The sequence below is a fragment of the Kogia breviceps genome, chromosome 2, assembly GCF_026419965.1.
Source record: "Kogia breviceps isolate mKogBre1 chromosome 2, mKogBre1 haplotype 1, whole genome shotgun sequence".
NCBI lineage: Eukaryota > Metazoa > Chordata > Mammalia > Artiodactyla > Physeteridae > Kogia > Kogia breviceps.
The window spans coordinates 74,142,692-74,169,779 of record NC_081311.1 but is presented as its reverse complement, the minus strand read 5'-3'; the positions used below and the strand labels follow the sequence as shown (position 1 = coordinate 74,169,779).

Here is a 27,088-nt window from a genome sequence, read left to right as displayed (position 1 = left end):
GAGAAGGCATTTTTTAAGGGGGATACCCAGATTTCAACTGCTCTCACTGTTTACAGTCTCACTATTCTACTGGGCTAGCATTAAAGTAAAAATTAACTATATGAGTATGGACTTGGGCAAATTATTTAGCCTCTCCATGCCTCAGTTTCATCTACCAAATGAGGATTATAATAGCATCTCCCTCATAGGGTTGCTGTGAGGGATGAATTAGTGAATATACGTAAAACACTGAAAAGAGTTCCAGGCACATGCTAAACACTATAGAGGTGTTAGCTAGAACTAAAAATATTATTATTGTTATTATTACTGGCAGAGATGATAGCAGTAGTAGTAGTAGTGTTACTACCAGACCTTCAAAGGAATGGTGAATAAGTCTTCACTAACAAACATACACGTAGGGGTATGTATGTCCTACCTAGTAGCTAATCGCACTTGGATGTGGCAATAAGAATATAGTTTTACTTTTAGAAGGATATGACTCTGTTCATACAAATCATTCACCTTAATTTCTGGATTTCTTTTCAGAGCCTAAAAGTAAATTTTCTACAGAAAGAGAAACTGGGAGAGAAGAATAGCCAAACATACCTAGCCTCCAGCCCCACAGGTCAGTAGGAAATTTTCTTAAACAAGTTGAGGCCACCCTGGTAACTTAAACGGAGGCTCAGGAAGATTAGTGGTTACTATGAATTGGGGATATACAAAGAGCTATATAAGCATGCTCAAGAAGACATCACAAAACAAACGCTGTTATAGTAGCCAGAAACGTGTACAATGTTAGTGACAAGTCAGGTGGCTCTGCTATGTTTAAGAATCCATTAAATCCATATAACATCAGCAAGATGTTGGTGGGAGAGAGACATAGGGAGAGGAGTGTGTTCAAGTTTGAAGGAAAAAACAGTGCTTGTGTAAGAGGATCATCAAATGTACATGGGAATAGATGTTTTAATTGTGAAACACAAGACATGGTTCTGTCACTTCTATAGTGATGTAAAAACCATACAGTTTAAAATCAAGATGGAAAAAAACACACTGAGGGAAAATGACAGTGATTTTTCCCCTAAGGGAGCCCAGAAGGGACACTCTGGTTTCCAGTAGGGAAACCCTCGTTTCAGGACCATGGACAGTGACACAGAGGGCACACCTCCAAACTGCCGTGCCTGGTCCTACCCGTGGTCTGCTAGAATGATGCACTGTACTATTTCCCTGATATAACGTTTAGTACTTTGGCTTTAGGTAACAGTCTGGTTATATGAACAGTCAATGTTTTACACGTGATTTCTCAAAATCCTCACAGAATTCTTCACTCTGATCTGAAAACACATCTTGTTCTCTGGAACACATAGTTTTCACTGGATGTGTTCCACACAGTTAATGCAATCTTCTGAAACACTGTTAAAAACAAAAATGAAAACCTAAGACCCTAAGCCAATGACCATCAAAGAAGCTTTCACTACTGCAAACAGGACTTAACAGAAATTTAAGGCTGAATTTTCTGACAAAATATTTTAAAGCCTGAAATCATTTTCTGAAATGAATTTTGTATTTCCCTGCTCTTGGGTGAGCTTTCAAAAGATGTTAAATGAAGCCCACAAGGATGGCAGCTCTCAGATCATATGGAAAGTTTTTATATACAAGCTGTGGATCTTCAAGCCTTCTAACGTCTGAACTATTTCAGTTTAATAGGCCCCAAGGGCCATACACCCAAAAATTACACAGTGTAGATTTTGTTCAGTGTAATTAAAATGGAGCTCATGAGTCACATAACTGAGGGTACTACTGGACCAGTTTCGTGGTCTGCCAAAGATGATTCAAAAGACACTTTAGAAAGATTTATGGATCAGGAATGAAAGGACCTACGTTGCTGTCTTGGCTACATCAATTCTTTGCTGTATGGACCTGGAGAAGTTACTTCCCTTCTCTGGGCCTCAGTTTCTTCAATGGTCAAATAAGATAAGACTAACTGATCCCTTCTAATTCTAACATTCTCTAATTCTACTGAAAGTGAACATCTGGCTGAAACAGTCTTTTCTAAGTCCATGAGTCTAACAACAGTTAATGTAAAATCAATTGTAGGGAATAAATACAGTTCTGGATATGAAGTGAAATGGTTACATGCAACAGAGAAGGAAAGATGTATATTATACCAGGGCATCAGACTAGCATGGAGGCCCAGCAGGAGCTTGGATTCAAAAATTAGCAGTGGGTGCTATTAACGCCCCCACCCCCACCCCCATCAGGCCGCCAGGAAGGAAAGCCATACACACAGCAAACAATCAAAGCCCATTAACATGTCAAACCTCTAACCACAGCCTGGCACCCAGACAGGAAGGGTGAGGGGAAGTCCTGCTTCCTGAGACGTGGAAGGTTCTGATTACTTCAAAGACTTTAATACACACAGAAGCAGTGACCAATGAAGCCTTCTTCCTTTACTGCTCCCAAATTCATCCATCGGCATGTTTAAGTGTGTGGGCATGTGTCTACTCTGGCCCTAAAGCTTCTCCAGACAAAGGCAGGAGGTGCCAGGATAAATTCTCTTCTAAAATACTCAGCTGCTGGGTGGCTGTTATAGTGGAGAAAAGTAATCCAGAGTCTGCAGCTGCAGGTAGAAAAATCCAATGGAAAATTAATGTCTATAATTTTCCTTTATTTTTTTGACAAGGCAGAGGTTGCCATGGGATAGCCTATTCAAATATCACTCAAACAGACTAAAAAGTTAATAATATCTAAGACCACTTACTTCCTTTGTGCCCAAACTGTAAAAAGCCTTATATATGCACTCCCTCATTTAGTACTCACAAACTTAAGAAGTCACTACTAATATTAACTCCACTTTACAGATGGACAAACTGAGACTCAGAAAGATAAAGTAACAAGTCCAAAGTCACAGAGTTCCTAAGTGGCCGTGCGGATTCAAATCCAGATCAGTCTGATTCAAGAACTGCCAAGTAAGAAATATTAATAGGCCCTGGAGATGGAGCCCCTAATTGTTTCTCTACAGATTCCAATATGAGGGCATCACAGATCCAATAAAACTCCAGCAGCAAGTACGGAAAATCAGCTTCTCTCAGGCTATCTGGAGCTTTCAACTTTCAGTGGACACTTAATGAATTTTACTCGTACTTCTCCATTGCAAAAACTACTCATCTTTAACCACCCCAATCCTGAGCTGCTAGAACACAGCCACCTTAAGAAGGTTTTAAGTCTTTGCTGGGCCTCCTTCTCCTTATCTGTAAAATAAAGGCCTGTACTCAAAATGTGTAGGGCACCCTCCTGCTCTAGAAAAGACAATAAGTAGTTGTGACTGCCTGACCTCAAGGAAGAGAAGAATCGTCAACACCTTAAGGTGGTCTTGAAAGCCAATCTGATTATTTTTTCCATTTTTAACAAAGCTAAAACTCCCTCCTTAAAACCCCTCTTTTAGTGAATTTGAAGTCACTGTGGGAAACACAGCACAGGAAGAACAGGAGGCTGGAGTATTACGTACACTCACCTCCCTCCCCAGAACTTACCCACACTACAGGGACCTGCAGATTGCCTCTGGACCAAGAGCTTACTGAGCCTTTAAATATTTTAAGATGTTTGAGACCTTCCCTGGTCTCATTTATTTTAATAACAAGCTGCTCTGGACCCTCTGCCAAAGACCCAGTATCTTTGTGCAATTCTACATGGATATGATTCTTCTCTATGCCACAGTCACCAGTAGAGACAATAAATAAAACTAGTATTGGCCATCAGGACACTTACCTCTGACTCTATTGTTTCTTAAGTAAGAAAAGGAAAGGTTCACGATTGTAACACTGCAGCACCAGCAAGAAGGCTGGTGTCTCTGACAGGAAAGGATGGAATCAGGGTTTGTTCTTAAGAGTGGCCTGAATAGATGTCACTTGATAGGTCCTCACCCATCAACCAGAAAGTACTTTATTGTCAAAGACAACTCTCCCTCATTCAGTTCCACAATGAGAGATTCTGTCCTTTGAGTCCTTAATAGGTTCTTCTCAAATGCAAATGAGAAAAGGCTAAAGAAAAAATAAGACCAAAATTCAAAAGCTTTCCAAATTTTAGTCCTAGGAACACTAATGATAGGAAGGTTCCTCAGAAAAAAAAAAGGAGAGATCAATAATCAAATCAGTTTAGAAATAAGAGTTGTAATTTGCTACTAGGAATTATCTTAGCAGAGATCAGCTAACAGCATGTGAGAACAAGACAGACCCAGGATGGAAACTCAATTTATGATAGGTGATAGGTCCTGGGTTGGCCAATGGAAACTGAGTTGTCCCCTGGCACAGAGATGTACTCAGGAAGGAAGGACAGAAAAGCCCATGCATTTCTGACACAATCCACTCATTTCAAACCACAGGGTCCTTACCCGGTATTTCTTTTCTTGTTCAAATTTTTCTTCAAATTTCCGAATTTTCCGCTTGAGGCTCTGGATGTGCTTGGTGAGCTGGGTAATGGTCTGTGGCTCTTTGCCATCACCACAGCTGCACCGTGAAGAACTTCGGGGCCTGCAATGATTCCAGAGAGGGAAAGAATCATCAAAAACAGTACTATATAGAAAAGAGGTAACTAATAAGGACCTACTGTATAGCACAGGGAACTCTACTCAATACTTTGTAATGGCCTATATGAGAAAAAGAATGTGAAAAAGTGGATATATGTAAAACTGATTCACTTTGCTGTATAGCACATACTAATACAACATTATAAATCAACTATACTCCAATAAAAAGGTTTTTTTAAGATATAAATTTTTTTTAAATGGTCTTCCAGTAAACACTGCTGCTGGTCTACAAACCAAGCTTCCTAGATTATCAGAGAAGTCCAGAGGCCAGTTCATTATTTGCTGAGTCTACTATGGTAGCATCTGCTCATTACTGGAGATCCCTGATCACAGAACTCCATTATGGGCAAATGCATCAGGGACTTTTGTCTACAAATGTCAGAATATTAGTCTAGGAAATGTATTTCCTAAAGCTTGGAGGATACCAATTTCAGACTAGTGAGAGAGCCCTATCGTACCGTTATCCTCAATAAGTTGCATGAGCCCCACCTAAAAACAATTTCAAGGAAGATTTAGATGAGTAGTTAACTCTTCTTTAAATAACAGAGCCTTTGTGAATCTAATGAAAGGAATGCACCCCCTCTCCAGAAAACACGTTCACCTTCTCACCTGACACACTTTACAATAGTAATAATGCACTAAATCCCTCAAGTCCACCAGTAGACAGTCCATGGACCCTGGTCTAGATAAACTCATGAGTAACAGCAGGAGTTATTAAGGAGAAACTAGGAATTCCCTGCACGTATTTTTTGGTCAAGGGAGACTCATTTTAGCTATGCATCAAAACTACTTATGAAACTTCAAAAAAAAAAAAAAAAAAAAGAACACAGTTTCACACTTTTTTTGTCTGGGGGAGCTATTGTAAGCTACCACTTTTCTAGAATCTAAGAAGAAATTGAGATGTACAACTCACAAGCAAAGCTACAATCCATCCATCGAGGCCACTGCCGGACATGCAAAGAATACTTATGAGCTCATCAAGAATTCCTGGTACTTGCATGTACATAGACTTTCTTAGGATTCTGGTCATTTCACCAAAAATGTTCAGACATGTGCGCCGTAGGGCAGTCTGTGTCTTGAGACCATCTCCTCCTGATTCAGGAAGGCCTGAAACAGCATTCTTCACTAGAAAGTACTCTGATTTTTTTGCCATTTATTGTTCAGGGCTTGCAGTTGCTTTGGGTAGGCATGTTTGTTCTATTTTGGACACACACTTCACTGAATTTATAAAAGTATTGGGTTGTATTGTAAATAGTATTTTTTAAAGCTGCATGAAATGAAGACAAGAACAAAACAAGGTTTTCTTACATCATAAACTGCTGAGTGCTGGGTGGAGAAGGGGCTGATTCAGGGTCTAAGTTGAATCTCTGGCTTTGGCTAAAGATGGAGCATCGTGGTGACAGAAGTGGGTTGTCACCATCAGTGATGTGATAGAGCAGCCTGCTAGTCTCAACAGACTGGAGGTCTTCTGGTGCACCGTCCGCTCCACTGGGCACATCTTTGTGCACTGGCGCAGGGTCTGAGGAAACAAGATAAATCATCGAGACTTAGAAGTGACAGAGGGCTTGAGACTGTCATGTTCTTAAACAAAGATTATCAACATTCATTATAATGTCTTGCCTCTTTGTCATTTCTTCCTTCTGGGGATATGAAAGCCTTTCAAAATTCTGTCATGTTCGTTCTCACAGAATCTGGACAGAAAATATTACAAAGCCAACACACACCAAAAGATAGAAACACAGATTGTTTCGGTCTGAGTTACAGAAGTCAGCATGGTCCAAAACTACAAAAATCCTCTCTTTATTTCATATTATCTGCATATGTCAGAGAGTATATAACAACATGTTAGAGTGAAAAAAGAGAAAACAATTACATGGAACTGGAGAAAAAGATGATAGATTATGAGGGAGAATAGTTATAACAGAATTGCAAGTGAAGGAAGGGAGAGGAAGGGGTAGGGAGAAAAAGAGAAGAGAAAACAAAGGAGGAAGAGAGGGGCGAGGAGTCCCCAGCTAGAAAATTACTCAGCACTCATTAAAAATGATGGAGAAATCAACATCAATATGGAATATGGAATGATGTTCTGAATATACTAAATGAAAACCATACATTTCAACACAGAACAGTAATGATTCCATTTGATATAAGCAGCATACATTTATGTCTACAAATAAATGCACTAAAAGATCAAAGAAGCTACATAGCAACTACAAAGCATGGTGGAGTTAGGAATGATTCTATTTCTTCTCCAAAATTTTATGTAGCATTTTATTTAGGACAAAAACAAAAACCAAGAACAAAACCTGTTCTAAACCCTCTCCCCAGCTTGGCAGCTGTCTGCCTGAATTCTCACTGTGATCGTTCTCCTTTTAAACGAGCTCACTGGCTCCCCAACCAGGTCAGTCCAGAAAGTGGGCAGCCCTGTGCTACAGAGGTGAGGGCGGGGAAGGAGGAACATCAGGACTCTGAGCCACGGTGGCCGGAGTGAGAGTCTCTCCATCCTGGCGTACTGTACAGAGCTACTCAAGGAGCAGCCAAAACCTTCTCAATTTTGCCCAGCAAACAAGCGAGGACAACCCAAGGCTTTCTCTTATTCTGACTACCCTAAAGAAAGAGGAAAAAACAGATTTTCTGGGTGAATAAGTGAATCTGAAAATACTGACAATCCACTTTTCCAAAATAACATTTATCACAATTTGGTACTGGATGAATCTTAATCAGGTTTAGAGTGGCTCGAGCTCTCTAGAGCTTGAAATGCAATTTCCTTTGCGTAACATCAAAGTTCCGATTAGGTCCTTGTGTGTCTTCAGTTGGCTTCTCCCCTTCTGCGCTGTAGACTGGGAGGGTGGAAAGTGTCTCCCATCGGGCCTTTGAAGCCGATCGACAGCATCTCTGTCAGCGGCTGAGGCTGGTCAGAAGCGGATGGGGTGAGGACTGGGGAAAGCTGGAGCCAGATGAATGCCAAAGCCCAGGCCCACAGGCAAGTGTGCTGGTGTGCCTGACACAGCTCGCCACAGGCAACACCCTGGCTAAGAATAATTTAGCCAGAAAACACTGCCATTTGGCGGGAGCCCTAAGAAGAAACACGAATGATAGTTACTAACCAGTAAACGACAGCATATACTAACAATGACCTTCAACACCCACCAGGAAGCGTCTGAGTCCCTCACCAAACCCTTTTCTTAAACCATTAGACTCTAAGAAGAAATGCATTTTATTCATGTTACCCTTTCCTGGGCAGCATCTTTTGGTAATAATGATGGGGAAGAAAAAGATTTTTGGCATGCACCTGACCAGCATATTTTTGTTGAAACTGTAAAGACTGGAGGCCTTCTCTTCAGCTCATCTGTGGTGCCAGGGTCAAAACTAAAAGGAGTCTCTTGGTGCTGTCTTATAATGACAAAATGGGGACACTTGGGTTCCTAGTCATATGACTAACATGGATGTAAGAGCTTAGCTTCTGAAACCCACAGAGACCTAAGATATGACTTCACAGAATCACAGGCCACTATGAACACCATTGCAATCGTAACTGGAAACCTCCATTTACATGGCAACTGTTTTTTGTGGGCACTCAAAAAACCAGTGCTGCCTAACTAACATCCTGACCTTTCTTCCCCCCAATTCACCACTAAAGGAAGCAGTGAGCCCGAAAGATCCCAAAGTGACCAGTTGAAAAGTGACAGTCAACCTAAGTGTCCATTGACAGATGAATGGATAAAGAAGATGTGGCACATATATACAATGGAGTATTACTCAGTCATAAAAAGAAATGAAATTGAGTTATTTGTAGTGAGGTGGATGGACCTGGAGTCTGTCATACAGAGTGAAGTAAGTCAGAAAGAGAAAAACAAATACCATATGCTAACACATATATATGGAATCTAAAAAAAAAAAAAGTTCTGAAGAACATAGGGCCAGGACAGGAATAAAGACGCAGACGTAGAGAATGGACTTGAGGACACGGGGAGGGGGAAGGGTAAGCTGGGACGAAGTGAGAGAGTGGAATGGACATATATACACTACCAAACGTAAAACACACAGCTAGTGGGAAGCAGCCGCATAGCACAGGATATCAGCTTGGTGCTTTGTGACCACCTAGAGGGGTGGGATAGGGAGGGTGGGAGGGAGACGCAAGAGGGAGGGGATATGGGGATATATGTATACGTATAGCTGATTCACTTTGTTATACAGCAGAAACTAACACACCATTGTAAAGCAATTATACTCCAATAAAAATGTTAAAAGAATAAAACAACCTGGTAATCTGATAATGCCTGAGCTCTTTGTCTAAACTAACCATTTGAGTCGAGAAGTGGCTTAATTAAATCAGTGGGCGCATGCCTATGTGTGCGCATTTGTGTAGACAGGATTATTGAGCTCTTTGCTCAGAAGAGACCAGGGTGGATTCAGAGCCAACGAGTGTTGCTGCCATCCTGGGAACAAAGCCCAGGCCACCACTTACAGACCCTGCTCCCCAACAGGGAGAAGCTTATGGCAATATTAAACTCGGGTGGCTTCTGATGGGACCCTGGGAGCACACTGCTTTTTCTTCCAAAGAAAGGCACAACGTGCCAGAGCCCATGCTGTGATGCACTATGCTTTAGAGGGAGGGCCTGGGAGCCAGGGCTCAGCTGGGGGGGGGGGGGGGGGGGCGGTGCTCATACTTTCTTGTGGGGCTCCAGCAAGTTCACTGACCTCTCTCTGTGTCCTTGTTTGGACCACCTGACAGGGCTGTGACAGCAAAGTCAAAGGAGATCTCTTGTACAACCTCATGCCTTTAGTTAACAGTATTGTATTATACACATAAAAAGTTATGAATGTACATCTCATGTTAAGTGTTCTTACCACAAAAAAAAATTATTTTTCTTTTATCCTTCTTTATATTTTCTACAATTTCTGTAATGAATGTCTTAATTGTATAGGAAGAAAAAAACCAATAAAAGTTAATATAAAAATTTGGGGAAAAAAAATGCATTCCTCGGAAGAGAAGTGAGAAACAACCCCACGGGAGAACAAGAGAGAACAAAGATTGTGAATTTGAATCCCAGGTCCACCATCTGTTAAGAGGCACTTGAGAAAAAATGGGGCTTTTTAAACCCCAGTTTCTTCATCTGTAAAACGGGGAGAATAAGACTAAGGGAGGCCTCTCCCTGCCTCTCAAGACTAAGGGAGGATGAAATAGGAAAACTGTATCCCCTACAAATTTTTGCCATATCCGCATAAACCTATTTTTAATATATATGTATATATGTATGTTATGTGTATATATATGTGTTTATATATATAATCTTAATTTCTTTGTTTTAATTTCTTTTTTATTGAAGTATAGTTGGTTTACAATGTTGTGTTAGTTTTAGGTGTACAGCAGTGATTCAGTTTTCCTTTTTCAGATTCTTTTCCCATACAGGTTATTACAAAATATTGAGTATAGTCCCCTATGCTATACAGTAGGTCCTTGTTATTTATCTATTTTATATATAGTAGTGTGTATATGTTACTCCCATATTCCTAATTTATCCCTCCCCCCTTATAATATATATAAGATTATATATTAAATACAATCTTAATTTCAATCTACAGTTTTCCAAAGTTTCAGCTTCATCTTAGGCAATAATGGCCAAGAAATCATAAATTTGATGTGCTAGTTACATTTCTTCAACTAATACACATTAAAATAAATTCCTATTAAAACAATGTTCACCCATGCATCCTTTGCATAGTATATTTGTTGAAACATTGAGATAAGACGCAGAAACTGCTAAATCGGTAACCATGAGAACCATCATTTTAACAATTATTAATATCAACATAAGGAAGTTGAATATTATCTTCTCTTACTGACCACCAACTCCACTAGGAGTCCTTATGGGGTTAATGTGGGAAATGAGAACCAACACACCCCTCAACATACTGTACCTCTTACCAGTTATTTATAAATAGTAAGAATAATAATCATATCTAATACTTATGCGGTGAGTCACTATGTCCTCAAGCTTGTAATAAGAGTTTTTGCCAAGTATTTAATCTTCATAATAACCACCGGAGGCTGGGAGTAATGTGATCTTCGTTTTAATTTCAGGAGGGAAGGTGGTATGACTATGTGAGCTCCAGTCAGGGAGGGTTTGACCAATGCCTGTGGTAGAAGACTCCACATCTCTGACCTTGGAGGCCAGAGAGTATTTCTAGCAGGTCACTCACTGAGCAATAGGGACCACAGCTTAGAGAAGTCATTATCATCAGGTGTGAAGGCCAGAGCCCACTTCTGATCTGGCTACAACCCCAGGCAGGAACAGATGCTGTATTACAGCTGTTAAATGAATCAGTCAGATTTTAAAAAACATTTTTCTAATGTGAATTTTTAAGCGATTCAAATGTAAATCAACTATACTTTAATTTTAAAAATTTAATTAAAAGGTAAATTAGGGCTTCCCTGGTGGCGCAGTGGTTGAGAGTCCGCCGGCCGATGCAGGGGACACAGGTTCGTGCCCCGGTCCGGGAAGATCCCACATGCCGCGGAGCGGCTGGGCCCGTGAGCCATGGCCGCTGAGCCTGCGCGTCCGGAGCCTGTGCTCCATGATGGAAGAGGCCACAGCGGTGAGAGGCCCGCGTAACGCAAAAAATAAATAAATAAAACAAAATTAAAAATTAAAAAAAAAAAAAAATTTCCATCAGTAAATAAAGATCCAGGTTTTAGGTTTTTGAGTAGTTCTTAAGGCAAAGTTAATACTATCATTCCTGTTCCCTAGAGAATTATGGAAAGACAATTTTGGAATATTGTTTTCTTGAGTCACTGCTATTATATCTAACATACGCAACACTTTTTGCCAAGTAAACGTAACATTTAAATCACAGAAATACATAAATACATAAATCTTCAGGATATACTGTCACTGATTATTTTAGAAGTCCAATAATAATTTCTATGTGCTCTGATAAGAGACTTTTGCAGTTCTTTTTAAGTATTTTCATTGTCTCAATGGTAGAAATAAGGAATAAATGACCTCCAGTTTAAAAAAGGTAGTATCAACAGAGGCCCAAGCAAAGGAAGATCACAGTATCCTTTTGAGAGGTGTAAATGATTTGAACTCACCCAAATTTTCAGTATTATAGTGATATTCAATAAATTTAAGTGTCTAGATGAAATTCAATAACTATCTTAAATATGCTTTCATTTCACATGGAAACTGGCTTAGCAAAGGGAAAAGGAGGGCGGAGAGACCACTAGATTGAATGGAGACAGAGGAAGACAAAGTGGGTAAGGTAGTGGGTAAGAAAGATCAGCCGGAAAGCTGTGGGGGAAGAAGAAGAAGAAAAACACAGACACCACGATGGTGAGGGTGGGTGAGAAGGCAGGCGCGGCAGGGTGACAAAGACTGAGTTCGTTCTCGGGAACTGTGCAGTGGAAGCTAACTTCTAGCCCGAGGCAGACTGAGGTCCTTGGACGGCAGTGACTTCTACCAGAGCTCGGAACCGTGCTGTGGGCTACAGTACTGTGAACCACACTGAGGACAGGGTCAGGTCGCCAGATCTCTGTTGTATGGGGAAAGGGAAGAAGTCTATTCTTTGCATTGCTCTGGAGAAGCACATATGAGGCAGATCATTCATATGTTTGGAAGCAGTTTCTACACAGCACCAAACCAAAGGCACCACTTGGGGAGAAAAGAAGAAATGATCTTCTAGACAAATCTACTGAGCGACTGCATGAATGTCTGCACTTTCCTCTGATTAGTCAAGACTTAACTTCTTTGCCTATATGCACACTGTCGAAGAACCAATGAGAAATAACCAAGGGAAATAAATGGCCGATGGTGTCTCATCCCTGAAAACATCTTTTCCCCTCCCTGTGTCACAAAAGTGGAGCCAAGTGCTCAGCTGAGCTGTGAGGGTAGGGAAGGGGAAGAAAGAGCAAATATCACCCATGATAGTGTCCAAGATTCAGAAGCACCCTGCCGTACACAGAGAAAGCTGGGTGCCGGGATGCTGATCATTTTTCAGCCCAAACAGCTTTCCATGTCTTCTAGTTGATTTCTGTGCAACTGATCACCTCAGTGGGAAAGCTGAGAAAAATCTGCTAGGAAGGTAACAAGAGCCATTTTCAAAAGAGGGTTTTCATTTACGAGCAGACGTGCTTTGAAAAGCAAAAGGGAACTTATATACAAAGCAAACAGGAAGACTACGGAAAGAAATTCCAACCTTTGTGGCAGGGCGTATCTTCACAGGCTCATTCAATGTCAGTAAGGAAAAATTAATCAGAAAAAGTGGGACCCGCAGTTCCACATAGAGACATGGAAAAGTGTAATTCTAGGTTACTGAAAGAGTCAGAAGAGGTTGTCCACTTTGGGCCTGGGGGCTGTTCAGAGCAGTGTCAGACACTGAGCAAACTGTCTGATCACTTCTAGACTCTCCTTCATAAGCATGAAAGAAAAACCAGAAAGAAAGGTTTTTAAATGACTGTAATATACAAGAAGTTATGTGCAGGGGAAAGGGGGCATATGAGAACTCTCTGTATTGTTTGCTTGATTTTCTATAAACCTAAAACCTCTTAAAAATAAAATCTATTAATTAAAAAACTAACACATCTGTAAGTCCACTGGTTAAAAGCCTGGGCTATGGAGTCAGAGCCCTGGGCTTGGTCCAAGATGCCACTTACAGCTATTAGGTCCTTGGCCAGATGAGCCTCTTCATACCCAGAATCCTTTGTAAAAAGTGTGGCGAAGACAAATAGGACAATACATACACCACAGTCCTTGGCCTGTCTTAACAACTGAATTTTTAAAAAAATTTTTAATAATCACCTGGTGGTTTAGGCCACAGGACTGACTTTTTCCTTCCTTTTAAGGCAGTTATAGAAATGGCACCAGAGAATTATACTGTCATCTATGAATTTTGAAATCATTTTTTAAAATGCTTTCTTTGGAAAACAAGGGGTTAATGTGAAGCTCCCTCTTTCAGAAACTATGAAGATGGCGATAAAAGCATCAGAGAAAAATTATTAATAGTAAAGATCTTTTCCAGCCAAGTTATGTCATGGGTTTAGCACAGGATAGATTTTATGGTAACAAATATAATTTCACCTTTAATAAGAGGTAGTTATTCAACCATCAGCATTGTAGATTATCGCTGTTATAAATACCTTTTGCTTAAGAGAACTAGTGTAATGTCAATCAAATGCAGGACTCTAGAGAGGACCTAGGGAATAAACAGTACTAAATGTCATTTCCACACCTTGAAAGTCATTAGCAATTATGATAGAATAGATATTTAAAGACAAACGCAAGCATTATCAACTGGAGGAAAGACATATAAGCTCTGAATGCCCAGCTTTTAAAACAATGATGGCTGACATTTATTGAGCATTTACCACAGGTGATGTGTTAAGACCTTGATAGGTATTATGCTATGTCATCCTCACAACAACGCTAAAAAGTAGATACTATCATTTTTCCCTTTTTAAAGAAAAGGAAACTGTGGCAGAGAGGTCAAAGAACCTGTCCAAGATCACCCAATGAGCACATCAAGTTCTACAAAGAGCTATGTTTCTGAACAAAGTAGAGCCAAGGAATGTAATTTATTTGGGCTTTCAAGAAGTCTATGGCATGGTGCTCATACCAAGAGTTATTTAAAAACCAAACCAAATGATGATTGGGCTAAATGTTTTGTAACGGATAAAAAATTCCCTTAATAATATGCCCCAAAGAAAGAGTTGAATTAGTATCTTGATGACAGATGTGTCAGTACTAATCCTTGCAGATGGATCCTGGATTAACCTTATTTCACATTTCAGAAATAACACTGAAGTGGAAGTAGAGTCCCAAGTCTGAGTTTGTGGATGACGTTAGTATTTTTCAAAGAGTAAAATGCAAAGCAACCACAGAAGAAGCTCACAAACTGTGAGGCGGCTCCAGAGTGGCAGATGACCTTCACTGTGGGCCGGCAGGCTCTTCAGCTGGACAACATTAAGCCATCTACACGTAACACATAAGAAGCACTAGACTATTAGTTTTATGGGAAATAGGATTTTTGGACCTCTTATAGACTATATTGATACGACAAAAAGGTCTAGAAGATAGTGTACATTTCTAGGAAGAGTATGGAAAGCCACCCAACAAGCATAATTACTTTGTAACTAGTTTATGAAAGACTTCCGCTGCCCATATTTTTTAGGTATTAATTCATCTTTTATTGAGATCACTGTAGTTTCACATGTAGTTGTGAGAAACAATAGATAGAGCCCTTGTACGCTTTGCCCAGCTTCCCCCAATAGTATCATTTTGCAAAAGCATAGGACCTATGCCCATATTGACAAACAAAATTCTACTATTCGACTCCATCTGGAAAACACTATGCAGGTCAGGGAAATACGCATCAAGAAAGGCACAGGGGCCTCGAGGTGGTTAAGATCAGAGGAGCTGAAATGACTATAAGAACAGAGGGGCTGAAGTAGGCTAATCAAGTACAAATCTAGATGCCTCCAGTCTAACAAAACAAAGTCAGGGATGGATGTTTAAAATGACTTTAAAACCTATTAGTTATACAGAGGGCACATAGGCTGTCTTTGGGCTTAATTTCAGAATATTAGAATCATGTGGACTTAACATTTAGACAGGATGGCAAATGATACCGTGTGAAACACTGAGACCACGGAGTCTGACTGAGGAAACTCCCCCAACTCCTCCCCTTTCCTCCCAACCCCCCACCACTCAGTACTGTGGGACTGCCCACAAGTTACATTAACTCCCTAAATTCATTTCCTCATCTTTCATCTGGGGATAATAATGGCACCTTCCTCCTAGGGTGGTTATGGCCATAAAGTAAGAAAATGCATGCAACAATGCCTGGTGCAAACGAAGAGGTTATTGTTAGCTAAGGTTGATATTATTCATTTAAAGACCTTTAAAGCACGGTTTCTAAACTCTGGCACTCTTGACATTTTGGACCAGATAACAATTTGTTACAGCAGTGTTGGGGCAAGGGGTGTCTTGTACATTGCAGGGTGTTTACCAGCACCCCTGGACTCTACCCACTAGATGCTAGTAGCACTCACACTCCAGCTGTGACAAGAAAATAATGTCTCCAGATTTTGCCAAATGTCCCGAAGGGGGCAAAAAAACAAAAACAACAAACAGACAAACAAACAAAAACACCCAGGTTGAAAACCACTGACCACTGTTTTAAAGGAACCAATTTAGGACAAGAAGATGAAGTACTACTTTCTACAGTGATAGCCATTTTCTAGTTAAAGCAACCAGTGCTACATACTAAAAACATAAAAAGGTTCAAGAAGGACTTAGAAATAACACACACATACACAAACTCAATGTATAAAGTTTCTAAAAGACATTCGGAGTCTGGGTACTTCTGACGCTGAGGTAATGTAGACTCCAATTACTGACTTTAAGAGACTGTCTGGGGCTGCTGCCAGATAGGATGAGACATTATGTGGATGATCAGACCCACCGAGTAGGAGACCTGAGATGCTCCCTGTTCTTGAAACCCAATTATAAACTGCACCTGCAACAAAACCAGAGCCCTTGGAGGGTACTGAGTTCTACAAAGTGTTCCTGAATCTCCCTGAACATCAGAATCATCAAGGGGAGTTTTCAAACACGGAAAGTTTCAGGCATCATCTTTACATTTTAATTTTGTACCTTAGGGTGGGGAGCCCAGACATCTGTACATTTAATAAGCACTGCCAAGTAACTGGGAACATCTGGTCAGGTAGACAGTGTCTTAAAATACGACAGAGAAGGTCAGGCTCTCTTCAACTCTGCCCCATTTCAACTTCAACCTTAGGAAGAGACCTACAGCCCGTACAGTATGCTTTATGGGAATAATTATAGACTGTACCTAGATATATTACATTAGTGTTGTCAATCAACGTTAGCAACAAGGCTTTTACCCAAATGAAAAGTTCAATGTGAAAGTCAAGATTTTATAATAAAATAATTAATTAGGTATTGCTTTAGAATTATTACTTACAGTAGTAAGTCTTCAGTTATCTCCAGTGACAGCTTTTGCTAAAAATTCCATCACCTGTGCTCAGACAGAACAGTGGTTACTATGCTTAGTCATGGGGAGCAACGTCAAATGGTCCTTGTACGTACATTGAAAATGACAAGCAGGTGAAAAGACGATCCTCATTCCATTTTCCCATCAACAACACCAGAATGGATGCTTACTAATGTCTGGTGGAAACATTTGCTTCAGCTGTAAGAGAGGGCTGCTGATTCAGTTAGAGGAATTTGAGCCTCACTATCATGTGGGTTTCCATCTCGCATTATGCAGTTTGCAACCTACAGGTAGGGTGACCAGCTGTCCTGGATTGCCTGGAATTGAGGACTTCCCAGCATGTGGAATTTTTAGTGCTAAAACTGGGGCAGTTGGTTACCCTCTGTACAGTCCCAAAGCTGCCTTGCAGCTGGTACCTTCTGTATCGCTTTTCTCTAAAGCCCTCTACATCCCTCAGATCTGTCCCTGTCCCCATCCCGCCAATCTCGAGCTCTAGCTTGAGCACCTTTCTCCTGAAGTGAATGGACTGAGCCAACTGGTCACAGACCCTAAGGTATAAGTCCATGTGGTCTGTGAGCTTCTTTCCATTGATGAAACTGAGTCAAAGAAAACCTAAGAGAACCTGACCTTCTTTCTCTCTTAATTCAAGACACTGTCCACTTAAATACTGGCTCCCAATACTCAAGAATGTTTACAAAATATAAAGATTCCAGGACTTCCAACCCTAGACTGTCTAGAGATGAGGACTGAAAATCCCCAGGTACAAAAGCTTGCTGATAATTGTGATGTGAGGGAAGGTTCAGGAACACTCTCTAGAACAGAGTGTCCCTTCGGGGTGCCATAAAATCTGCTCTTGCTGCAAGTGCAGTTTGTAATTGGATTTCTAGAACAAGGGAGCATCTCAGGTATTTTACTAGGTGAGACTAATCTTTGTATCCTGTAAACTCAAGTTAAAACACAATATTTGATCTCAAGACATAGAGACTATGGTACTTTGCTCAGACCAGCATTTCAGATGCCCCCTGCAAAAGTTAAACAACTTCAGGGACTTCCCTGGTGGTCCAGTAGTTGGGAACTTGGTGCTTCCACTGCCGAGGGCCTGGATTCAATCCATGGTTGGGGACCTAAATCCTGTAAGCCGTGTGGCACGGCCCCAAAAAATAAAAATTAAAATAAATTTAAAAATTAAAAATCTAACCTTGATGTTTAAAGAAAAGTTAAACAACTTTACTTAAGTCATGCCTTAAATCAGGTCGAAAGTAAGGTTGAAACCTACTTAAATCACAAGTTATATTTCTGAATGTTTGCTTTGAATGGTTAATTAGTAGCATATTATATCCAGATATTCCTGTAAAAATCTCTTGTTGGATTTTGTCCTTCTTATACCAAATATTAACATCAACAATTACTAATCCAATATTTATAGACAGCTAAGGCCCAGGGCTAGATTCTAGACTTTAAAAGAAAAAAATTTTTTTCAGTTACTGTAATCTTTTACAGACTTATGACATCTGTGCTAATCTATGCAATCACACTATCATCAGGGATTTATGCACACACACAAAACTATAGTTTCCAGGTGTTCAAAGATCACTCAAGATATCCATTCATAGGCCCTGAGTTAAGAACAGCTGATCTAATATGAGCATAAATTTCTCCCTTCTGAATGACACGTGGACTAGAAAATGCAGGGCCTTCCTAGAAGAGTGTGTCTTGGAAGCCAATGAGACCACACTATCCCATGAATTGAACTGTGAAAGCTTCTTTCAAATGCTTATCACTTTGGCAATACTTCTGCCAAATGAAGAAACTCCTTAGGTCCCTGAAAACATCTAGTAGGTGGTTTATAGATTATATCAAAGGTTTGTTTTTTTAATAAAATTACAGCAAAACATGGACGAAATAAAGCATTCCAAAGTCCAAAATAGGGGCTGGGACTTCTTCACTTTCCCTGCATCAATTCCCATGCAGTCATTTTACCTAAACAAGACTCCTTATTCATAAGTTCTGCAAAGGCCAAAAACATCAGGATAGGTTTTATCTTTGAAAACTTGCAGGAGCTGTTCTTGCCTAGCGCACGTGTGCGTGTGTGCACGTGCACACAAAACACACACACACACACACACACACACACACGCACACACCCCAGAGTGGAAACCTCTCTTTTTTATAACCTCTCTTGGAAGGACTCTGGCTTATCTCAGATTCACCTACATTTTAGAAAATCCAGCATCCAGCCTATAGGCCTCCTCTATAAAGAGCCTTTTGCCCATTTCTGCCATTTGACACCTAACATGGAATATATTGAAGGTTCCTTTGTGTGGGCGATCCCTACATAAACTTAGTACATATTGCTATTTTATAAAGAATGTGTTAATAAGTTTATTCAAAATCCCATCCATCCAGAATGAGAAAATGTAAAACTATTATTGACCTTTGGAAAAAGTAAGACACATACACATAAAAGTTATGATAAAATATGTATATATACACATATATGTATATGTGTGTGTATATATCTATATATGTATCTCCATATCCAACATGCAGCAAATATTTTATTAAACAGTCTTTGCCAGATACTTGTGAAGCTATACAAAGCATCAGATAATTCAAAAGTTAATTTGGGGCTTCCCTGGTGGCGCAGTGGTTGAGAGTCCGCCTGCCGATGCAGGGGACACGGGTTCGTGCCCCGGTCCGGGAAGATCCCACACGCCGCGGAGCGGCTGGGCCCGTGAGCCATGGTCGCTGAGCCTGCGCATCCGGAGCCTGTGCTCCGCGACGGGAGAGGCCACAGCACTGAGAGGCCCGCGTACCGCAAAAAACAAAAAATAATTTTAAAAAATAAGTTAATTTGTATTTGGCTTGGGACTTCTCTATGTGTTTTGTATGTTGTTTACAGGGTGTGGAATATGGGGTTGGTAGAAGAAGAAGGACATTGTCTAATAATCTGACTCCAAGCCCTAACTGGCTTGACACTGGCTCCTACCTGATTGTACTTGCATCTCATCCAAACACAATGGCCAACAGAGCAGAGGAGCTCACCAGGCAACAAGGACAGCCAACTGGGCACCTGCATCCACAGGGAAGTAGTTTACCACTTACCAGCAGGGCCACACTAGGCCTCAGCGTCCTTACTATGAATAGTATTATTTCACAGGTTTAAGGATTTAAATTAATAGCTATGAAGTGCTTAGAACAGTACCTGGACCACAGAAAGTCTTCCATAATAATAGTAGCTACTATTACTAGCTATTAGTAGCCACTACTATTAATACATATTCAAACACTGGAGATGGCTGTTTTGCCTACTTAGACCATGTGGGTCTGTTTTAAACAGTAATATCTTCAATGCACTATTGCTAATGGTATGGATATAGATTACCTTTGTAAATCTCTTCCTTCAATTCCTGGAGATAAAGGACATCTCATGAAGCAAGCTCACCTAAGCCTATTTCTACCATCCACTCAGAAACCAGTGTGCAAACCTCTGACCCACTGATGTTAGAAAAGACAAGCTGTGCTCTCATTTCTGCCCATATAAATTGAGTATTTCTTTCCCATCGAAGTCTTCCTGGGAGCATTGATTTGCCTTCTGCTTGCTAGCCAACCTACTATCCCTGAGATTAAAACTAGAGAAACTAACAGCCAAATGAGACCCAAGTTTGAGACTTTTCAACACAGAAATTAATGCTAAAAAAATGAGACAGAACTAGACAATAAAGCATTGGAAGGAGCTGTGTCACTCACCTCCACCTTCCCTGGGGTGATGGGTCATCTTACAAGCAGTTAACAGAAGAAACAAAGTAGCAATGTTGAAACTCCCCTAATCCCTCAAAAATATCATGAGCTGAGATTCAAGACAGCACAGATGATCTACATCCAGTGATATATAAACATGCCACTTGTGTGTCACAGGAGAACAAATAGGAAAATGAAGACCAGTTATTATGGGTGCTTTTCACCTGACACCATCTCTGGAAGTCTGACCCTTGGCCCCCGGCTAGAGAGGGAGGTCTAGATTCCAGCACATCTTCATTTCTCCTGCTACCTCTCGGCTCCCCGGCGCACCAGGCACCGCTTCCCACGGGGCCAGGTTGAGGAGGAAGCAGCAAGAGGTAGAACTACCCTGACAGTACACACGGGGACCCCACCCTCTCGAGCCCAGGCTCTTACCTGTGGCATCTGCCCCCTCAGCAGGGGCACTCTGGCTGGACGCTGGGGCTGGATCCTTGACTCCGTGCACCTGAGCGGCTTCTTCCTGGTGTGTCAGAAAGGCAGAGCACAGATCAGTTTCCAGGGCTTGGAGCTTCAGCAAGGGATTCTGCCAGCAAAAGCAGAACATCGGGCTGGCTCAGTGATATCCTGAAGCAACACTGGGTCCGCAGCTCCTTTCTCCGGCGCCTGGCAGGAAGGGGGTCTCGGCCTCAGCTGCTTCAGGCAGGGCTGGTTGTGCCAGCATCAGAGGCGTGTTCTTCCACAGGCAGTCTCTGTTTCTGCTTCATATCAATCCTAACGTATATTGATTATCTGTGACACATGGGACTGGTGATTTCGTCAGCAAGAGACACTGCACCCGGAGAACCACTCTGAGAAGGTATCTGCTTCCCCAGTGCTTGAGCCTTTACGCTTTGCAAGTGTTTCATTCATTGTGCTGACATCAGGAGCGAATGACATTAGGCCCCTCCCAGGCTACCATTCATAAAAGCCCGCAGTGCACAGAGTTACTGCTGCAGAGGCCGCCTGGCAGCTGGGAGGTGCTTCAGGGCTCCCTTATCTGCCTCTGCGTGGGGGCGGGTGTGCGTGCCTGTAGGTGTGTAGGTGTGTGTGTGCGTCTGTGTGTGTGTGTGTGTGTACGTGTGTCTTCTGAAGTTACTTTCTCACATGGAATGGATACAGCTGCCTTTTACCAAGAACGGAGTGGAGGCATGGAGGGAGATGACCTTGGTCCCTTAGTCGGACCCAGCCGCTGAGGGAGAAGCAGTTTCCCGTTCATCACTGGCAGCACAAACTCCCCACTCCCCCTCCTCCTTTCTCATTTTAAATTCCTCCAGCGGTTCTTAATAAGAGCAAAGTCAGACAGACTGACGCACGTATGCGTGTGCTGCCGTGATGCAGACGCCCCAGCAGATCCATTTCCCCCAACTAGGTGAGTGTGAGTCACGCCGAGTCCCTGGCCGGGCCCCAGTCCCCTGCAACAGGACAGCTCTACAGGCCCCAGAGCTCCTGGTGGGGGGGGCGGGGGGCTACCCGAGTGGAGCCGTGTGTCCTTTTCCCTGCTCTGACCCTGCAACACACACATGCGCACACACGCACCCAAGCACCTGCTAACAGCCCGCCTTCGTATAACCTATTCCCCACCCACCCTCAAAACCAACACCACATCCCACTCCAGACACACACCCCCAGCCCGTGACCCACACATACCCTCACGCCCTATCACACACACACACTCCGCCCCAGATGCACCCTCATTCCTATCTCACACCCTACCCCACCCCTCGTGCCCTGACACCCTCACGTCTTACCTCACATACACACCCACGCCCCGCACCTCCTCACGTCCAACCCCTCCCCACACACATACCCTCATCGTGCTGTTGATGTGAGTACATATGAACCCACAGCAGTGTTTTAAAAGCTGCTCCCTAAGAGAAAAACAAATACCGTATGCTAACACATATATGTGGAAACTAAAAAAAGAAAAAGAAAAAAAAAATGGTCAGAAGAACCTAGGAGCAGGACAGAAATAAAGACACAGATGTAGAGAATGGACCTGAGGACACCGGGAGGGGGAAGGGTAAACTGGGACGAAGTGAGAGAGTGGCATGGACCTATATACACTACCAGATGTAAAACAGATAGCTAGTGGGAAGCAGCCGCATAGCACAGGAGATCAGCTCAGTGCTTTGTGACCACCGAGAGGGGTGGGAGGGAGACGCAAGAGGGAGGGGATATGGGAACATATGTATATGTATAGCTGATTCACTTTGTTATAAAGCAGAAACTAACACACCATTGTAAAACAATTATACTCCAATAAAGATGTTAAAAAAAAAATAAAATAAGTAAAAAAATTTTTAAAAAAACAGCTGCTCACTGAGGAATGTCTTAAATCTGTTGTCTCTTGGCCAGTTTGAAAGTGGCAGGTCCCTCGCAGGCTCAGGACCCCTCCTTTGCTCAGCTCAGAGATGGAGCAAGACCTAGTACAAACCTCCCTGTGCTCAGGGGCTGCTGCCTGGGAGCCCACAGCTTGGATGAAGCATCTGCCTGACACCAGGCCATTTTTTTTATAGCTTCTTCTTCCTCTCTGGGATGTCTTCCCAGAAGCTAAGTGTGGAAGCAAGAGCCCCAGGCTACTGACAGGAGGTACAGAAGGAGCAAGGGCACCAAGTTTCTGGAAAGATTTAGTACCCAAGCATCTGGGAAGCAAAAAGAATGATTCCAGGCAAGCTTCCTACTGAAGGACTTTGGACATTGGAGTGACCTCTCAAAAAGAGCAAAACTATTCTGAAAATTAAGAAGTAATGCCGTGAGAATGTAAGACGGTACAGCTGCAATAGCAAACAGTATGGTGGTTCCACAAATAGGTGTTTCTAAAAATAGGTAGTTCCTCAAATATGGTAATTCTGAAAACAGAACTACTGTATGATCCAGCAAACCCACTGAAAGAATTGAAAGCAGTGACTCTAACAGATATTTGTATACCCATGTTCATGGCAACATTATTCACAATAACCAAGAAATGTATTATGGGCTGAATTGTCTCCCCCAAATTCATATATTGAAGCCCTAAACCACAATGTAACTATATTTGGAGACAGGGCTTTTAAGATGCAATCAAGGTAAAATAAGGTCAAAGGGTGAGGCCCTAATCCAATATGACCAGTGCCCTTATACAGAGAGAGAGACACCAGGGATGCACATACACAGTGGAAATGCCATGTGAGGACACAGTGAAAAGGCAGCCATCTGCAAGCCAAGGAGGAGGCTTCAGGAGAAACCAATTTTGCTGGCACCTTAACCTTGGACTTCTTACCTCCAGAACCGTGAGACAATAAATGCTGTTTTGGCCACCGAGTCTCTGGTATCTTTTTTTAAATGGCAGTCCTAATAGGGTATTAGCAGATTAATACAAGTTGGAAGCAACCCAAGGGTCCATCAGCAGATGAACTGATAAATAAATTGTGATATATACACCCAGTGGAATATTATTTAGCCGTAAAGAGGAAGAAAATTTTAACACACGCTACGACATGAATGAACGTCGAGGATATTATGCTAAGTGAAATAAGCCAGTCACAAAAGGACAAGTATCTAGAGCAGCAAAATTCACAGAGATGGCAAGTAGTATGGTGGTTGCCAGGGGCTGGTGGGGAAGGAAAGGGAGTTAGTGTTTAATGGGTACAGAGTTTGAGGCTGGGAAGGTAAATAAAGCTCTGGAGCCGGATGGTGGTGATGGCTGCACAACAATGTGAATGTGCTTAACGCCACTGAACTGTATACTTTAAAATGTTTAAAACGTTAAATTCTATATCTATTTTACCACACTTTTAAAAAAATAAAAAGTATAAAGGAAAGAAAACCAGTCCTTCTCTATATTTAGAGGGAGGATGTGGAACCAGCCACCTCCTGTAAACTCTATGTGCTCTTGAAGATTCTACAAAGCAGAGGAGGACACGGCCTTCACGCCGAACCAGAGGCCATCTCTGCTACATACTACGCAGCTAACTTGGGGCAAAAGAATCTTGGCTATTCTAAGCCTTAATTTCCTCCTGCATAAAAAGAGGCAATAATGACAGCTGACAGTGGTACCTGCTCGAAGAGTTAAACAAGGGAAGAGGCACAGAGAGCACTTTGCACAGCATCAGCACGTGGGAAACACTCAAGCACTGGACTCCGTGGTTATTATGTTCATCTCCAAACCCCGGAGGCTGCTGGGCAGAGGGCTGGTGGTGTGCGAGGCCAGACCCCATAGCATCTCTTGACCTTGACTCATCACTCTACTCCCAGGGCCTCACTCTGTATCTGCCCAGGAAGGACCTGAGACTAAGTGACTTGAAAGTTCCCTTCCAACTTTCCAGGAAGGAAAAGCAAACGTGTCCGTACACTGAGGCTGGTGCACAGTAACTTGACAGAATGGATGCTTGGAAGCTGTTCGTGGAACTGAACCAAGTGTTCCCACAACACAAATCAACAGCAAAGAATCTCACTGCAGAGGAGCTCGTCAGGTCACGTTCAGAGGACTCTCTGCTCCCCCAGAGAGTGGGGTGTAATGCTGAGACCCAGTTACCACTGGGAGTAGTCACAGGTGGTTCTCACCCACCTTCCCCGCCCTCCTCCTCCCTCACCTGTACTCATACTGAAGCCGAACCGACGCTCCGAGCGTCGAAGGAGATCCATTTGCACGGCTGGTTTGTTCCTCTCTCAGACACCAGGTAGGAGGAAGCTTAAAGGAATGGGGGAGAACAGAGTGGCAAATGGAACAGGAGAGAGGAGATGAAGGTCTCGAGGGACAAGAAGACATCCAAGGAAAAGGGAAAACATCACCTGCTGGAGTTGAGGACCAGGAGGCAGAATGGAACAAACTCTGCACACCAACTGTCATCAGCTATGTCCCTCCGCATCCCTCACTGACCCCTTACCTGAGGACCACCTGCTGTTCCTCGGCACAGGGACAGAGAGTGGAGGCTTGGACGCCCTGTGTGGGATGGAGCCTGGTGACCAGAGAACGCACGACAGGGGAAGCTGGAGGCTTTTCCTCTGAGCAATCTATGCCACTGTCACATACATGTCCTTCCAGTGGGCAACAGGAGGAATCCAGCCTGTCCCATCAGGGCTGAGCCCCACAGAGCCTCCCCTGAGAAGGCTGGAGCAAGCCTGCACCACACACGTGAGGGTCATGCCCCCAGCAGCTGTACCAGCACACGTGCAGCTCCCAGGCTCCAGCAGCTCTCAATGCACAAAGAGATACACTGGGCTCTGGAGACTGACTGATGTCAGCCCCTTCCTCGTGGGGCCCCAGTCTAGTGCGGAGAGGGCTACTACACAAGCAAACACATCAAACAATAATGCCAGCTATTACTGTCACAGGGTGATGGAGGAAAGACACCACAAGCCCGCGGACAGAGTGAATAAGCAGCTATTTCACTCTCCAACCTTGCCTGACTTGGAGACCTTTTATGCAGCAATAAGTTTTACCCCTATAGAAAAATGAAGGGCAGCCAACCCCTGTGGTCCTAGTGCTACCTCCGGCCCTTCTTGCTCGGGGGCCGGGTGGAGGGGCGCTCCTGGTCCCTGTCAGGCTGCCCCCAGCCCCTCCCTTGAGGCCAGCCTGACAGCTGGCTTTTCCAGGTTTACATCCAAAGTCTCCCTGAATGGGTCTCTACGATCTGCAGGAAAACTGAACAAAGGTTGATGGATCCTCTAAAGAACAATGCCTACCTCTGCTTCCCCAGTTCTCCCATCTGGTCATCAAAGAAACCAGAGGGACGTCCGTGAAACCTAAGGTGTGGTTTTCTACAAGCTAATTTTTCTCTTTTACATAATGGAAAATATGCAACTTGTTTTAGAAAATACTCTACTCATTTTCTCTCCTCTACAATTACCGGGTCCCACTTTAGTTGGCTGGAATGGAGAACACCCACACAGGCTGGATGGTGGAATACTATTTTAGGATGCCTTTGTCTGCAATTCACCAGTTGCAGAGCAGAGACAGCTTACTTTTAATTTCTGTGAAGCGGTTTCGTGACCCTCTCCCATCCCTCTATCTATCCAAGAACTGTGCATAGATTCTCTGTGGCAAAATCAAACTGGAAATCTGCTCAAAACAGAGGATACAACAGGGTCCCCAAACAGCCTCATTTCTACTTACCACTCTCTTCCCTGAGCTTTCCTGTTTCCTGTGTAGGCTCCACCCCAACACACACACACACACACGCACACACACGCACGCACGCACGCACTCACGCACCCACCCCTCCTTTCCATCTACTCCCTGCCCCTACCTCCCCAGGCCTTGAATTCAGCTGTAGTTGCTTCACCGTCAAATTTCCATCAAATCTTGAGCCAGTTCTGAATACCTCATCCAAAGAGGGCCCCCCAATTTCTCTTTTAGCAACTTGTTTTTTCCTTCCCAACACTCACTATAATATAGACTTTTATTTATTTCTCTACTTGTTTATTGGCTCTTTCCAGCTCCAGAAGGGCTGGAAGCATGCTGCCATTGTTCACGGCTGTACGTAGCACAATGAGTAGAATAGGAGCCAACCATAAAAAGCCTGCCATTGAATATATTAGTTTTATTTGCCTGGACCCCTTAGGCAGTACTTGGGAGGCCCTTTTGAGTATCCAATTTCAAGCCTCCTTGCTGCCCTGGTTCAGAAATTTTAAAAAGCTTACGAATCAAGGAGGAGTTTGTTAAAGATGTACGCTCCCAGGCAGGGACAGACTCGGATTCTGTGGCCTGGGGCAGGGTCACTTAGATACAGGAGGTCCAAGGTCCACACTTTGAGA

The 27,088-nt window shown here is 42.7% G+C and overlaps 1 protein-coding gene across 9 annotated transcripts in view; it reads right to left on the bottom strand.

Annotated features, from left to right (window-relative positions):
* The window catches only part of FAM13C (family with sequence similarity 13 member C), a 124,663-nt gene that overhangs the window by 19,365 nt on the left and 78,210 nt on the right, over positions 1–27,088 (bottom strand). For all 9 annotated transcript variants that reach the window (XM_059055048.2, XM_067025617.1, XM_067025615.1 and 6 more), the window contains 3 exons: positions 20,750–20,834; positions 5,870–6,080; positions 4,367–4,505 (listed from right to left, as the gene is read on the bottom strand). In XM_059055048.2, the coding sequence (XP_058911031.1) occupies positions 4,367–4,505; positions 5,870–6,080; positions 20,750–20,834 (435 nt within the window). The remainder of the gene's footprint in view (positions 1–4,366; positions 4,506–5,869; positions 6,081–20,749; positions 20,835–27,088) is intronic.